This window comes from Phoca vitulina, unplaced genomic scaffold, assembly GCF_004348235.1.
Source record: "Phoca vitulina isolate PV1807 unplaced genomic scaffold, GSC_HSeal_1.0 scaffold34, whole genome shotgun sequence".
In the NCBI taxonomy this organism is placed as follows: domain Eukaryota; kingdom Metazoa; phylum Chordata; class Mammalia; order Carnivora; family Phocidae; genus Phoca; species Phoca vitulina.
This window is the reverse complement of record NW_022589737.1, coordinates 21,622,591-21,638,671: the sequence shown is the minus strand read 5'-3', so window position 1 is coordinate 21,638,671 and position 16,081 is coordinate 21,622,591. Positions and strand designations below refer to the sequence as shown.

Sequence of the window (16,081 nt, the reverse complement as noted above, 5' to 3'; positions counted from 1 at the left end):
AACAGGTACCTCTCCCAGTCTTGAAGAAGTGGCCTTACTTAAGAGTGTCCCCTGTGTAGACTGTGTGCTTAGTGGCTTTGGCTAGCTAATTGGTGCTTGATAGGTGTTGGCTGGGGCACTCTGCACAGGAGACACCCTTGTCAGGTCAGCTGGAGCTGAAGCAAGTGTAATCCAGGGGTTCCTGGAGTGCTTTGCACCGTGGTCACCCTTGAGGGACAGCTGAAAGGGAGCAGGCTCAGGCCAGGGGTTTTTGGAGTGCTCCACATTGGGGCTGCTTTGGTGGGATGGCTGGAGATGGCATGGGAGCAGGCCGGGTATGATGTGGGTGCTTTGTGCCTGGGTCACCTTGGTGGGACAGCTGGAGCTGATTTGGGTTAGGGGACTGAGTACTTCCGGCCCTGGAGAGAGTTTCAATAGTTAAGCCCATTTGGCAGACATTCTAAGGTTAGTAAATGAATATCCTTCACTTAATAGTCTATTTTCCCTTTAAACTACTGTGGTTTGTTTTGATTTTCTGTGCCCCAGTGTGGGCAAGTCTGCACATGGGCCCCTCAGAACTCTCTCTCCCTACTATATTTTGCCACATTGGGGGTGGTTGTTCTCAATGTTACTGTGTCTCTGCTGTTCCTACCCTCCTTTAATGTGGTCCCTCTATTCTTTGTTGTGTAGAAGCTGTTCAATCAGCCCTTAGTTCTTCAGGAGGAATTGGTCTATATGTAGGTATAGATTTGGTGTGTCTGGGAACTGAGTTCAGGGTATTTCTATGCTTCTATCTTGGACCGCCTCCTGTTACAGCATGTTCTTATAAGGTAGCAAACTAGATGGAAGTAAAAGGCTCTCTCAGCATATTCCCGTCTACGTGATAGTATTTTCTACTTTATCGTGTGTGTGTGTGTGTGTGTGTGTGTGGAGTGAGAGCGAGGGGAAGGGGGAAAAAGAGAGACTGTCCTAATGTCTTTCCTTCTCTCCCTGTAGTTTTTTTCTATCCTCCCTTTTTTAAAATTATTTTTTCTTTATATCTCCTCTTTTAAAAATAGATAAATGGAAATTCTCTATTTCTCACTTATACTTTACTTGGGTATCCAGTCTCAGTATATCTCTCAAACTTCAGTATATGTAAGGATTTCCAGGGATACCTTGTAGAAAATACAGATTTCCAGGCCTTTCAGAAATTCTTTTTCATTAGGTCTGCAGTGGGGCCCAGATTCTGGGAGCCTCACCCCTTCATATTCTAATGCAAGGAATCAAGGAACCACACTTCGAAAATACTTTTTCTGTGACAATTCCTGCTGTTGCTATAAATAGTAGCTATGTGTGATATTTTCCCTACTGATTTTAATTGCATTAATGTTGTCAACCAGCCAGTTATCTGCATTTTCTTAGAAATTATGTTCAAAGACATAGGTATTTGATTCATAAAGATATCTGTAGACCACTTTTATACTAAATTAATTTGCTTATTTTTATTTTACATTTCCACAATTATAAATATTGTGAATTAACAACTTTGCTTCAACTGTAGGAGAATGCAAAAACGCTCCAGGAGAGAAGCGTTGCTTATATCAACTCAGATTCATCTATAGAAGGTATATTTTATTTCAGATTATGAAACAATGTATCATCCTTTAAGTCTGCAAATTGTAACTAACTTGTAAACTAAGGTTATTTTCTTCCTATGAAATTCTTCAATGATACCTTCATTTTCCATTTTACCACAGGAAAAATCATGATTCAAATGAATGAGTGTATGATTCATAATTAAGCTACTGATCGTAATTTCTTGAGCATATTTGCTATTTGCCTATCTTGAATTACTACTTAAAACTCTAGTATTAATATTAATCATATTCTTCCTGTGGAGATATTAAATGAATGTGGCTAAAATATTTCAGAAGAATATTTTACAGAATATTCCATATAGAAATACCTCCTGTATGTATTGGAACAATTTGAAGTAAACACAAACTACAGACTTCCCTTGGAACTCAACATGTGACATTTGTGTCTCTAGGCTTTCATTGTGTGATGATGTCTAGGTAATGTTAGAGCATACTTATGAGTTACTGAAATGCTCTAGTCTTATGTCTTGATACTGTTGAATTGAGTAAATAAAGAATGGATGGTATAGCTTTATCACTTCCTTTGCCAAAGTCCCCCTAAGAGATAGCACCTTAAGAATGATGCTAGGATTACTGTGGGACTTGCTGCCTTAGCATCCAAAGCCCTCCTACACACTGCAGCCTCTCTTGCTCCTGAAGAACTATTTCCACTCCATTCTAATTCCTTGAGAATGATACCTTCAATTTCAAGTCTATTATACCTTGTTTACAATTAGAAATAGAATTAGACTTCTATTGGAATTTCATTTGGAAGTATTAAAATACACTCTATTTTTTTCAGGCAATTATACTCTCAGAGTTGACTGTACACCTCTTCTTTACCAATTGGTGTATAAACTAACAAAAGAGGTAAATAAATCTGTCTTAATGTTTTCTGATGAATGGATAAGTGAATGACACCTGTTTTCTTAATTAGTGGTACTGATTTTTAAACTGGTGAGAGATATAGCTGATTTGTGTATATACCAAGTCAGAACAAAATCTTTAATACAGTATTTATATGACCCAACTATAAAAATAGTATTGCTGGTCTCTTCTAATAGTAGCTATTAATAATTGTGTGCACTGTTGTCAAGTATTAGGTACATAATTTCATGTGGTAGAGGCATTTTGATAGAACAGAACACTGAGCTGAAAATGGAAAAGGCCTTGGGTCAGACCCTATAAAGTGAATTCTAGCAGCAGCAACAATAAAAAGACATGGTCACTGAATCCAAATACTTAGTAATCCAGAGAGGATACACTCTCGTAAATGAGGATTTATACTTCAGTAGAATATTGGGTACTACCAACAATGGAGAACAATTATGGAATAGAGAATCTGAAATCCTGGGGTAGCTGGGGAAGAATCAGAAGAGGTTTATAGAATAATTACTGCTTGGCCTGTAAAATGGAAGGATGTGAAAGTAAGAGAGAAGGCATTCTCAGGATAGAACACAGTACCTAAAACAGATGTGGAGATATGAAAGAGAATATTTCCTGACCTCTAGGTGGCTCAGTGTGATATGAGCATAAGGTTTTGGTGGAAAGATGGTAAGAAATGGGGCTGACAAATAGGCCAAGTTCAGAAATCTGGCGATAGAGAAATTAAAAATCTTTAACAAGGTTATACATTATCATATTTGTTCATTAGAAAGATCACTCTGTATCAGTGTAGTGAATAGATTAAGCTGTAGCAACTCTTAACAGCAAAATGAAAATAATTCTTATCATATAGGAATTTTGTAAATATTGGTAAAAAAGTACTCTGAACTCTAATGTACTCTAAAAATTATATAATCTATTCACTTAACATCTGTGTACTTCATTTAAATAGTTCATTGTAGAATTTACAGAAATATTTCTGTATCACTTTACATTACAATGTGAAGTAGTGTCACTTTTCTGAAGGTACTGTTTCCCACTTTCCCTTATTATTGCCCTTTCCTTTTTCCTGTTAGTGTCTTTAAAAATTAGTTTTCTCAAATGAGAGTCTTTTCATTATTCCCATCCCAACTCTCAACATATTGGGTAGCTTGTGTTCTTGATCCTTTTATTGGAACGTCCTATAAAATAATCTTACCTAAAAGCCTGAGAAAATCCTTCTCAGCATATACATTTATGCTTTGTGCTGTCCTAGAGATGGCTCCTGCCTTTGATGTCAAGAATAAGAAGAATTTTAGGGGTGCCTGGGTGGCTTGGTCAGTTAAGCGTCTGACTCTTGATTTTGACTCAGGTCATGATCTCAGGGTCGTGAGATCGAGCCGTGTCAGCATGGAGCCTGCTTGAGATGCTCTTTCCCTCTGCTCCTCCCCCCATGCTTGTGCTCTTTCAAAATAATAAAAAAAAAAAAAGAGTATGAATGTTAGGGCCAACAGGGATATGTTTAGGTCTATGCCCCTTTGTACAGAGGCAGATGCTTATCTATGGCCATACCAAAACTCGGTAGAAAAAGACTTGTATTCTCCCGTGAACTGATTATTACAATTTTACCAACCCCTAGTGTGTGTTGGCACAGTGAAACCATGCTGGCAACATGAGAATAGGACAAGAGTTGTAGAGGGCAGAGCTTAGAGAGAAGGGCAGCTGCCTGATAAAAGAAAGAAATGGGGGCGCCTGGGTGGCTCAGATGGTTGGGCGTCTGCCTTTGGCTCAGGTCATGATCCCAGAGTCCTGGGATCGAGTCCCGCATCGGACTCCTTGGGAGCCTGCTTCTCCCTCTGCCTCTCTCTCTCTCTCTGTCTCTCATGAATAAATGAATAAAATCTTTAAAAAAAAAAAAAAAAGAAATGGGACAGGGTGTTGGAATAATGGAGGAGGGTCAGCATCTATGAAGATGTGTATATCAGAGACAGAAAGTATGATCCAGGGAGACCAGGTTGAAGGGACACCATTCTGGTTAGTGCTAGACTGAGATGGTGATTCCAGAAAATGAAAGGATTTTTCGGGGAATTCAATCTAAGCAGGATGTGGGAGTTGGAACAGGTTCTTAGCTATTCCAAGTTGGCAGGAGCAGAGTAGAGTAGAACCCAGTGAGTTGGCTAGAAATGAACAGAACATCTCTGCAGCTGCAACATGCAAAGGGATGACTGCGGAGTGCCAGGACTGTTTCTAAGCTCAGGGCCGCATATGCAATGATGAGGTAACAACCAACTCTGTATAAGGCCAGAGAAAATATCAGAGGAATTGATCTTTATGTTAAGATGGGGACCATTATCCCCAATTCCACAAAACTAGGGCTTCAAGAGGGGAAGCAGTACACCAAAGGTTATAATGCTTTCAGAGCTGCATAAGTAGGGTATGCCTTTTTTTTTTTTTTTTTTTAACAAAGTAGAGCTATAACCAAATTTCAGGTGGGCATGTGTGATAATATGGATTTAAAATAGACTTTAGCCTTTGAAGTCTGCAATTTTTCCACCACGTGGCCCTGCTTTTCTTCAAGTGGAGAAAGAAAAGTTATGTTTATGGGCATACTTTTAATGAGGGTAGTAAAAAAGGTTCATGAATTACAGAAGCTCTTAGAATTTCCAAAGAGAAATCTGAGGTTATACAGAGCTTTTAAAACCCATCAAATTCCAACTTTGTTTAAATATAATTTGACTTTCTAAAATGGCATTTCCTCCTTATCCCACCTGCCCTACAAAACCAGGACTTACATTGCCAATTTCAAGCTTAGCTTCTTCAGGCATATGTTGCCCTGAGGCCTTTTTTTATAGGTCTTCTTGGACAGAAGCAATTTACTAAAGTAAATCTTTCTAAAGTTTCCCCCAGTAACTTGCCACTAAAAGAGATCTAAGCTCCCAAAAATCAAAGTGATGAAATTTTTTAAAAATCTGGAACTCTAGTAAAAAGCTTACCAAAAGAAGCAGGAAATTTTATCCCAGGTCCCTGGCAAAATTACCATTAGGCAGACAACAAAAATGAACAAGAATTTGATTGGATTTTTTTTCTTGCCATTGGCTTTTGTTTTTCTATAAAGAACATAACACATATCCATATAGTAAGAAGTTGATAACATATGGTCAGATTTTAGTTGCTTCTGCCTCTAATTCACAATATTTGATTTTTTCATTCCAGATCTCCAGCCCAGATGATGGTTTTGAGAGTAAATCTCTTTATGAAAGCTGGTTGGAAAAGGACCCTTCATCTGAAAATATAAATTTTCCTAGGTAAATTACTAGGATAAATTATAATTATAAATTATGAATTCCCCTTTGCCCCTTGTTTCTCCAGACATGCAATTCTTAGATGTGTCAACAATTTGAGTAGAGGAAAGATAATCCCAGAGAATCCCTCTTGTAGTGTTTGATTTGCTAATCGGACAGAATAGCCATCATTCAATCTATAATAGATTCTAGTTTTGCAGACATTTAGTCAAAATTATTTTGCCACATTATCAGGTATTATTTTGCATTCTTGCATTAAATTTCAAATATGTGTTAGATATATTAATAAATCACGTAACTCCAAATGAGTTACAACAGCAGCTTTCTTGAATTTTTTGTTTCTCCTGCAATACTATTTCTAAAAACTAGTAAGAGTGTATAGCTTCATTCCATATTCCAATTAAGTCTTGTGGAAGTTTGCATTTCCACTATAAAAGTTTCACATGCTTATTAAAAAAAAATTACTGGAGTAGAAAAAAAGGTTTTAAAAACATCCAAGGTCAGGGGCGCCTGTGTGGTTCTATTGTTAAGCATCCACCTTTGGCTCAGGTCATGATCCCAGGGTCCTGGGATAAATAAAATCTTCAAAAAAAAATCCAAGGTCTAAATCTCAACACATAATAGTTTGGAAGTATATAGTTATGTTCCTAATGCATATTCTGCTTTACTCACCATTTTATTAAGAATTTTTCTGTTATTATATATGTATATAAATATGTATGTACTGGTTTTCTTTACTATATGCAAAGAAATGTATTTTGATTAAATTTCTAAATAAGGCACATTGAGATTCTTAATGATCTTAAATATTTTTAATTCTTAATTTTTATTTTAAATATACTTTATCATGGCAGTTTTCTTTTTTTTTTTTTAAAGATTTTATTTGGCAGAGAGAGAAAAAAAAACAAAACAAAACACGAGTAGGAGGAGAGGCAGAGGGAGAAGCAGACTCCCCGCTGAGCAAGGAGCCTGATGCGGGCCTCGGGACCCTGGATCATGACCTGAGCCACCCAGGCGTCCCTCATGGCAGTTTTCTTACTAGATTATAGTTCTCTGAGAGTGACCAAATCTTATTTTCCCCTCTAAATAAATACCATAAAATGCTGAAAATAGACTATAGTCTCGGGCTCCCTGCTCAGTGGGAGTCTGCTTCTCCCTCTGCCTGACGCTCCCCCTGCTTGTGCTCTCTCTCTGTCAAGTAAATAAAGTCTTTAAAAAAAAAACCCAAACAGACTGTAGTCACTAGGCTGCTGTCTTTGTTGGCACTATTCAACTCTGGCTGTAGTCAGTCAATGCAGAATATATTTTTATCACACCAGTTTCTAGCACATGATAGTAAAGTGTCGTGTAATGGTGTACCTTCTCCTAATTCTTGTAAATACGCTATGCAATTCCTTGCTTCGATTCACTGTCCCATTTATTTCATAATTTTTTAAATTTATGTATTTATTTCTCCCTGTGTGTATATATATATTCATATTCTACATCTAGAATCAACAAACTGGGATCTGGAAGTGATTTTGAAGCTTATTTTCAGAGACTTGGAATTGCTTCAGGCAGAGCCCGTTACACTAAGAATAGGGTAAGCCATCTTATTATTTTGGATACACAGCACTTTATCCAACTTTTTGTTAGGAATTTTAAACAGTTTACTTTTTTGGCACCAGGGCACCAGGTCACATGGCCCAAGAAGAATTCCAGGGGCAAAGGCTGACTTCATGTCCCTTTATAGGTGGATACCAGGTCAAGAGGCTTTATTGTCAGTAGCCCCTCTTCACATTCCCACTCCTGCCTGTCATCTGAGGCCAGGGCTCTTTTTTTTAAAAAAAATTTTGTTATGTTAATCACCATACATCATTAGTTTTTGATGTAGTGTTCCATGGTTCATTGTTTGTGCGTAACACCCAGTGCTCCATGCAATACGTGCCCTCCTTAATACCCATCAACTGGGCTAACCCATCCCCCCATTCCCCTCCCTTACAAAAACCCCCAGTTTGTTTCTCAGAGTCCATAGTCTCTCATGGTTCGTCTCCCCCTCCGATTTCCCCCCTTCATTCTTCCCCTCCTGCTATCTTTTTTTTTTCTTAACATATATTGCATTATTTGTTTCAGAGGTACAGATCTGTGATTCAACAGTCTTGCACAATTCACAGTGCTCACCATAGCACATACCCTCCCCAATGTCTATCACCCAGCCACCCCATCCCTCCCACCCCACCCCCCACTCCAGCAACCCTCAGTTTGTTTCCTGGGAGATTAAGAATTCCTCATATCAGTGAGGTCATATGATACATGTCTTTCTCTGATTGACTTATTTCGCTCAGCATAACACCCTCCAGTTCCATCCATGTCATTGCAAATGGCAAGATCTCATTCCTTTTGATGGCTGCATAATATTCCATTATATATATACCACTTCTTCTTTATCCATTCATCTGTCAATGGACATCTTGGCTCTTTCCACAGTTTGGCTATTGTGGACATTGCTGCTATAAACATCGGGATCCATGTACCTCTTCGGATCACTACATTTGTATCTTTGGGGTAAATACCCAGTAGTGCAATTGCTGGATCATATGGTAGCTCTATTTTCAACTTTTTGAGGAACCTCCATACTCTTTTCCAGAGTGGTTGCATCAGCTTGCATTCCCACCAACAGTGTAGGAGGGTTCCCCTTTCTCTGCATCCCCGCCAACATCTGTCATTTCCTGACTTGTTAATTTTAGCCATTCTGACTGGTGTGAGGTGGTATCTCATTGAGGTTTTGATTTAGATTTCCCTGATGCCAAGCGATGTTGAGCACTTTTTCATGTGTCTTTTGAGGCCAGGGCTCTTGATGAGGGTATAAAACAAGTTCCTCCTGATTTTTAGTTGATTCTCGTTTCAGTTCTGCACTGACTAGTGTACACCATTGTTACTCAAACACATTGATAATATACAAGTCCTAGGATATGCCAACATATACCATGTCTGCTTGATTATGTTATAAATTATGTGATAAACCAAACTGAACATTACATCAGTAAATTCAGATTTGTCAGACTTTAATAATTTTCAGATCATAATCACAGTACACCAACATCTTGCTTGTCTAGAATACATACCTCTTGCAAATCTGACTATCCAGAATGTGACTGAGAACAGAGATGGAAGCAAAAACAGCTCTAAAATAACCCAAAATAAATGCATAAATCTGTATACTAATACTCATTAAACTCTTTCAAGGCCTGTTCACTTTTATATTCTGTCATCAATCTGAACAAATCTATCTAGTTTCTAAGACATTGTGGATTAAAAGCAGAGTATTAGACAGAGACTGACACACGGATTCCTTTTAGTGATACTAAAAGCAATAAAAATATTAACCAAAGGAGCAGATAAACAAAAACTAAACTTAGGAAAGGCAGCCCTAAGAAGTCAAAAAGTATTTACATAAAATACCACTATGTAGTAATTTATCATCGTAGCCCATTAATTATATAAAAAAGGGTAAATGGCATTTGGTTATACACTTTGGAAAGGCAGACAAGGTGGTTAAATATCGAATTCCTCAACTATATGGTTCTTGGCGGCCCAGAACCTTTCATTTCCAATCAATTGATAAATAATTTTAAACTGTGCTAATACGCAGTTTGAGTATGTACTCCTTAATTCCAGTTATCAGAAATACAATAAAGACAACTTTCCAGAAGTATTCTGAGTGAAGATTACGTGAATTATAAAACAACAGTAAAATTTTAAACTAGTGAACGTATGGTGATAGTGTTATAGTTAGATTTTAACTTTTTTCTGCTTCATTGTGATAAAACTCAGGGTGCCATATGGTTGTATTTTCTTCTGCAATCATTTTTATGATTACATGAATCCTGTAATGTGAATATTTAATGTTTGTATTTAGTACCTGCCTTTTTTTCTCCCCCAGAAAACAGATAAATACAGCAGCTACCCAGTATACCATACGATTTATGAGACGTTTGAATTAGTAGAGAATTTTTATGATCCAACATTTAAAAAACAGCTTTCTGTGGCTCAGTTACGAGGAGCACTGGTTTATGAGCTTGCAGACTCTGAAATCATTCCTTTCAATATTGAAGACTATGCAAAAGCTTTGAAAAACTATGCAACAAGTATCTACAATTTATCTAAGAAACATGACCAACAATTGAGAGACCACGGAGTATCATTTGGTAAGAATGGCTGGGTATTTTATAATCTTTAAGTTGGAGCTTTAAGATACTGTCTCCTTTTGTCACCAGTGCACACTCTTTGATCCCAGAATATATACCTGCATCACTTAATTCCAACTTCTGGGAAAAAAACTAAACACTTTTAAAGAACGTAATTTCATCTGATATTTGTAGGATGAATCCATTTTGCTAAGTTTGTGCTATAAACGTTGGGTTTGTAAATATTTTCCCTGTGTTGCTGCCTTTAAAAATATTTTTACTGTTAAAAATACTAGTAAAATAAACACTACTACACAAAGATGGGAAAACAGAGAAAACCTATTCCACTACATAGGTAATTACTGTTATTATTGCATATATTTGTCTACATGGAGGATTTTTTTTACATGGTTTTAAGCATTCTTTCATAGCCATTTTGCAGTTACTGTTCTATACTACATAATCCCTACAAAGCAGGGATGAAATATAGTGCAGTGGCACTGAGCACTGGGTCTAGAAGCAGTTACCCAGTTCAAATCCTGGCTCTAATATTTAAATTACTGTGTGATGTTGGGAGAGGGCCGTGGCCCCTCTCTGTGTGTCCGTTTTCTTAGGAGTGAAACAGTAAAGAATATAACATGTTTCCAAGATTGCTGTGCCTGATTCAGTTGGTTAATATATAGAAACAATGGTGCTGGACACTTAATGCTCATGAATGTTACTTACTAGTAGGGTTTTATTGTAACCATTTTCTTTTAATCTGGGAGTACATATTCTTCTTAGTATATACCAAAATTGTCAAATTTGTATTCAGTGTCTACCATCTACAAGTTCTGTGTTATTTCCTGGGAGATATAAGGATGTGTGAAAAATAATCATTGCCCTCAAAGAGCACAGAATATCATGTGAGGGAGAAGACCAAAATGCCAGGGACAAGTTGTTGTAGGAGTACAGAGTACAGTGGGACACAGAGTAAGTACAGAGTAGTCGGTAGTGGCTTTTGAATATTACTACATCCAAATTAGTCATCTTCAAAGTTATGATGAGCAGCAGGTACTAAGATCTAGATAAAATGATGCGAAGAAAATTTAGGAAATTGTGTTTACATGAGCGATTGGAGAATGATGAGGCAAATGAAATGAATAAGCAGAGCCCACAGCAAGATGGGACATTCATAGTTCTTTGGCTATCCAGCATCCATTTCTTTTCCTAGATGCCCTGCTTTTCTTTTGAATTACTTTTTATCAACTGAAGTCAGGATCCTACAGAGAGAGCACAGAGTTAAAGTGGAAGGACTCTGTTGACACAGGTTAATTAGCCTAATGTATGTTAATACCCCCCATATTGTCCAACTTGCCATCTCACTGGTGACACTCCATCTGCATTAAACATTCATTATAAACGTTTCTTCTACCTAATGTGCCCTACTCCCTTCCCAATCAAAATCCGTCATTTACTGCCAGGCAAAAACAGACCCTCAGAAAATGTTTTAATGAAGGAATGATGGATGGGATGGATCTATAATCTGCACTCCCAGTCTCCAGTTCTTTACTTCCTTCTACCAATCCACTGAACTGTCTTCCTACTCTACTGAAATTGCTTATGCTGAAGTTATTCACCTGTTACTAAATATCAGGGGTACATTTCATTTCTTACCCATCTAGACTATTGTGGTTCATTTGAAATCTAAAATTCCTTCAATACTTTTCTTTAGCTTCGATAATACCTATTATTAGATTATTTGGTACATGGTTTTTAAAACAGCAATACTAATTAGAGCTTAAAGGATATTTAGGACAAAAAAAAAAAAGGCCTTATCCTGTGTCTGGAACAGTAAGTGCTCTATCTGTAAAATGAATATTGTATCCCCTGCTTCACAGGATTAAGGAAGGAAGGAAATCAATTTGTTAATGTTCGGTTTAGAAAAGATGCAAAATGATAAATAGGTGGTTGTAATAAAAAATATACTGAGAACCTTCTCACTTTCCTTAGAATCTTTGTAAACTAGAAAAGCTTGACCAGACAAAACCCGATCCTATTTGTGTCCACATATGTCAGCTTGTCACAGGTGGCCTTTAAACAAGATCTTAAATGCACTCTTTATAAAGAGGGATTAATAATTGTTTTAGTCTATAATAATTGCAGGAACATAACTCATCTAGAGCTGTATCTGGCATATAGATGTTGTACCAATAAATATGTATTGAAGGAGTACATACATGAATGATGCATTTCTGGTAAATTAGGAGTTAAAAGAATTATTTATGTCCTAGACTCTTGGAAGTTATTTCCTGAAGAACTAATTTAGTCATTTTCTATTTTATCTACTGTTTCTTTGTTACAAATTTTCTGATAATTTCCATGGATCTGCAGGAAGGCTCAACATTGTTTCAGTATCTATTCACTTATATCAGCCTGGAATGGGGTGGGCAGGGAAGTGAACATGTGAAATAAGCTCCTCTTACTGACTTTCCACTTTTGCATTTTTAAAAGATTCTTTATTTTCTGCTGTGAAGAACTTCTCAGATGCTGCTTCAGATTTTCATAGAAGACTTACACAAGTTGATCTTAATAAGTAAGTTTCAAATGTAAAGCTCCCCATCATTTTGAAAAGTGATCTAATTACTAGAATGAATTGTGTACACTTTGTAAGCATTCAACTCTACATCAATGCTCTATGGTCTATAAACCAGCAGCATCAGCATTACCTAGGAGCTTGTTAGAAAGAGTATCAAACGCCATCCAAGACCTACTAAATTAGAATTCCGTGCTTTTTAACAAGACTCTCCAGAATGGTTTGTATTCACATTGAAGTTTGAGAAGCATTACTCTATGGTAGACTAAAAACTCATTCTAAGACAAGGGCCAAGGAGGATAGCCGGTAATTCACAATTCCATGGTTTAAGTGCATTTGTAGTATGAATTTCACTACAGTCCCAATACTTCCCTGACCAAGTGCAGAAGTTTTTTTTGCATTTCATTTAACTGCTTGCCACTTTTAGATTGAAATACAATGAAAAAGTTGTATTTAAAGCATTATCTAACAAGCATAAATTGTTCCACACTGCAGTCCAGGTCACATTTATTTGTTCAGACCCAATTAGAATAAGCTTTTTCACCGCCCATATTGGCAACAAGATGTATCCTTCATTTTGAGGGGCTTCTCTCTCTCCCTCGGGTTGTAGGAAAGCCCAGAGAACCTATGTAGCACCCCAAAAAGAGTTGGCAGATTCCAAGTATGAAAGGGGATTCCCTGCCCATGATGTGCAACTACCCCCTTCCCCAACTCTTCTTGCAGACTGTTGCGACTTCCCTTCATTTGTTGTTGTTCAGCCTTTACTCAGTGGCATTAACTTGATAGTACACCCCATCTGCCTCTGCAGGAGGCCAAGCTCTCCTCCTAGAAAGAATTAAAAATGTCTTTGTTCTTTCTATGGTCTTGACAAAAGAACCATTTCCAATAGGTCTCTCTTATTATGAATATTAGAAAGATGCCTCCGTTGTTATATGTAGTTTACATATAAAGCATTACTGTTAATCTGCATTTTCTTAAAAATCTGTTGATTTTAGAAGTTTATTTTTCCATGGTTTATCCTGTATTATTTAAAAATACACAAAAACTAATGATGTAATGTATGGTGATTAACATAATAAAATTAAAAAAAATAAAATATAGTTCCATGGTAAGTAACTATAACTCTTATTTTCAAAGTCCCATTGCAGTGAGAATCATGAATGACCAACTGATGCTCCTGGAGAGAGCATTCATCGATCCCCTTGGTTTACCAGGGAGGCGGTTCTATAGGTAAGGAAGCAACACCTTTCACTAAAGGACATTAAATACTTCACTGTGACCAAAACCAGCTTGCCCAAAGTCTGCTTTAAACTGCTCTCATCAGATGAACTGAAGATGAGTATGTATGCTATGGGGAATATGGGTAAGATTATGTATAGTAGTATAAGTTGTAGTATCAGAAAAGTTAACCTCGTGTTTATTGCTTTGCTGCAAATGTAAATGATAAATGTAGTAGAAAAATAACTAAGAAAATCTAAAAGCTATAGACTCCTTTTTAAAGGGAATCCTAGAGCTTATGTAGTTCAAAGTTCTACATTAATCTCTTCTATAGCATCTGAGGTAAGTAGCTATTTAGCCTCTGAATCTTCCAGTGATAGGAAGCTTACTACCTTATGAGGAAGTCCATTTCATTTTAAGAAATGTCTATGTTAACAAAGTTTTCTTCATAAAGATCGTTTTCCCTGTAATTTTCTCCCTCTGACCCTGTTCAGCTCTCCAAAATCATATAGGGTAAATCTAGATTTCCATAGAACATTTTAGGTTTTTGAAGATGGCTGCCACATTCTGCTGAAGCAATATCCTCTTTTTGTATCTGTACCTCTATGTTGTTTTCTTTCGCTGTCTTGACTGTGTGCTTGCACAGTCTCCAGTTTTTTAAGGTACCTCTTAAACTGCAGTTCCTTGGTGAAAATTTGTGAGGCTGTTTATCATCTCTGATGTACCAGAGACAGTTCTGTATGTTAGCTTTAAGTATTAGTGACTAGTATTAACGTTTAATTATAAGCTCAGGCTTTTAGAATCCAGCTCTGGCTCATACTAAGTAACCTGGGCAAAATACTTACCTAAACCTCAGTAAATGGCTGCTATTTTTATAAAGTGATAAATAATATGAATATAATTATTTATTGAGACAAGTAAAATAGCCATCAGTTAAGTATTTACATGTCAAATAAAAAGTTGAAAGTAAATCTACATATTAGATTTATAATACAGGCAAGAGAGGGTTATCTCTTGCCTGTATTAGTCTATTCATAAGCAAAACCTCTTTTTCTCAAAATGCAGACTATAGAGGCTTGCAGGATAAAAAGGGGCCATGCTCCTTCAGCATTCCCTTCTATAACCCACACCCAGCCATTTGCTATTCTTTTTAAAGAAAATCAATGTTTCATATACACATGTATATATCTATATATTTATTCATCTATAGCTACATAAATGGGACCATATATTTTGCATCTTGCTTTTTTCATAACAATTTAACTTTTTTAATTATGTTATGTTAATCACCATACATCATTAGTTTTTGATGTAGCACTCCATGATTCATTGTTTGCGTGTAACACCCAGTGCTCCATGCAGTACGTGCCCTCTTTAATACCCATCACCAGGCTAACCCATCCCCCCCCCCCCCCCCAAAACCCTCAGTTTGTTTCTCAGAGTCCATAGTCTCTCATGGTTTGTCTCCCCATTCATTTTCCCCTTCCTGCTATCTTCTTTTTTAACATATAATGTATTATTTGTTTCAGAGGTACAGGTCTGTGATTCAACAGTCTTACACAATTCACAGTGCTCACCATAGCACATACGCTCCCCAATGTCTATCACCCAGATCCCTCCCACCCCCTACCACTCCAGCAACCCTCAGTTTCCTGAAATTAAGAATTCCTCATATCAGTGAGGTGATGATACATGTCTTTCTCTCATTGACTTATTTCGCTCAGCATAATACCTTCCAGTTCCATCCACATCGTTGCAAATGGCAAGATCTCATTCCTTTTGATGGCTGCATAATATTCCATTGTATCCATATACCACATCTTCTTTATCCATTCATCTGTCGATGGACATCTTGGCTCTTTCCATAGTTTGGCTATTGTGGACATTGCTGCTATAAACATCGGGATGCACGTACCCCTTCGGATCACTAATTTGTATCTTTGGGGTAAATACCCAGTAGTGCAATTGCTGGGTCATTATGGTAGCTCTATTTTTAACTTTTTGAGGAACCTCCATACTGTTTTCCAGAGTGGTTGCATCAGCTTGCATTCCCACCAACAGTGTAGGAGGGTTCCCCTTTCTCCGCATCCCCGCCAACATCTGTCGTTTCCTGACTTGCATAACAATTTATCTTAAGAGATCTTCCCATGTCAGTATATACAGTTTTAGCTCTTCTTATCTGGTGTATAGTGTTCCACTGTTTGGCATACATGTATAATTTTTAAACTCTTTGTTGACTTTTTAATTCAATTTGCTTTTTCCCCCATTTACTTTTAGTAAAAATACTGCCTGTGTCCTTTTGAACTTTTGTTTTAATATCTATATAATCAGTATGTGGATTTCAGGGTCACAGAATTA

The 16,081-nt window shown here is 37.1% G+C and overlaps 1 protein-coding gene across 4 annotated transcripts in view; it reads left to right on the top strand.

Annotated features, from left to right (window-relative positions):
* The window catches only part of NAALAD2 (N-acetylated alpha-linked acidic dipeptidase 2), a 74,705-nt gene that overhangs the window by 47,134 nt on the left and 11,490 nt on the right, over positions 1-16,081 (top strand). For 3 of the 4 annotated variants that reach the window (XM_032426292.1, XM_032426294.1, XM_032426295.1), the window contains 7 exons: positions 1,523-1,586; positions 2,401-2,468; positions 5,676-5,767; positions 7,256-7,346; positions 9,687-9,951; positions 12,424-12,505; positions 13,643-13,735. In XM_032426292.1, the coding sequence (XP_032282183.1) occupies positions 1,523-1,586; positions 2,401-2,468; positions 5,676-5,767; positions 7,256-7,346; positions 9,687-9,951; positions 12,424-12,505; positions 13,643-13,735 (755 nt within the window). The remainder of the gene's footprint in view (positions 1-1,522; positions 1,587-2,400; positions 2,469-5,675; positions 5,768-7,255; positions 7,347-9,686; positions 9,952-12,423; positions 12,506-13,642; positions 13,736-16,081) is intronic. The other variant, XM_032426293.1, reaches the window with a different exon arrangement.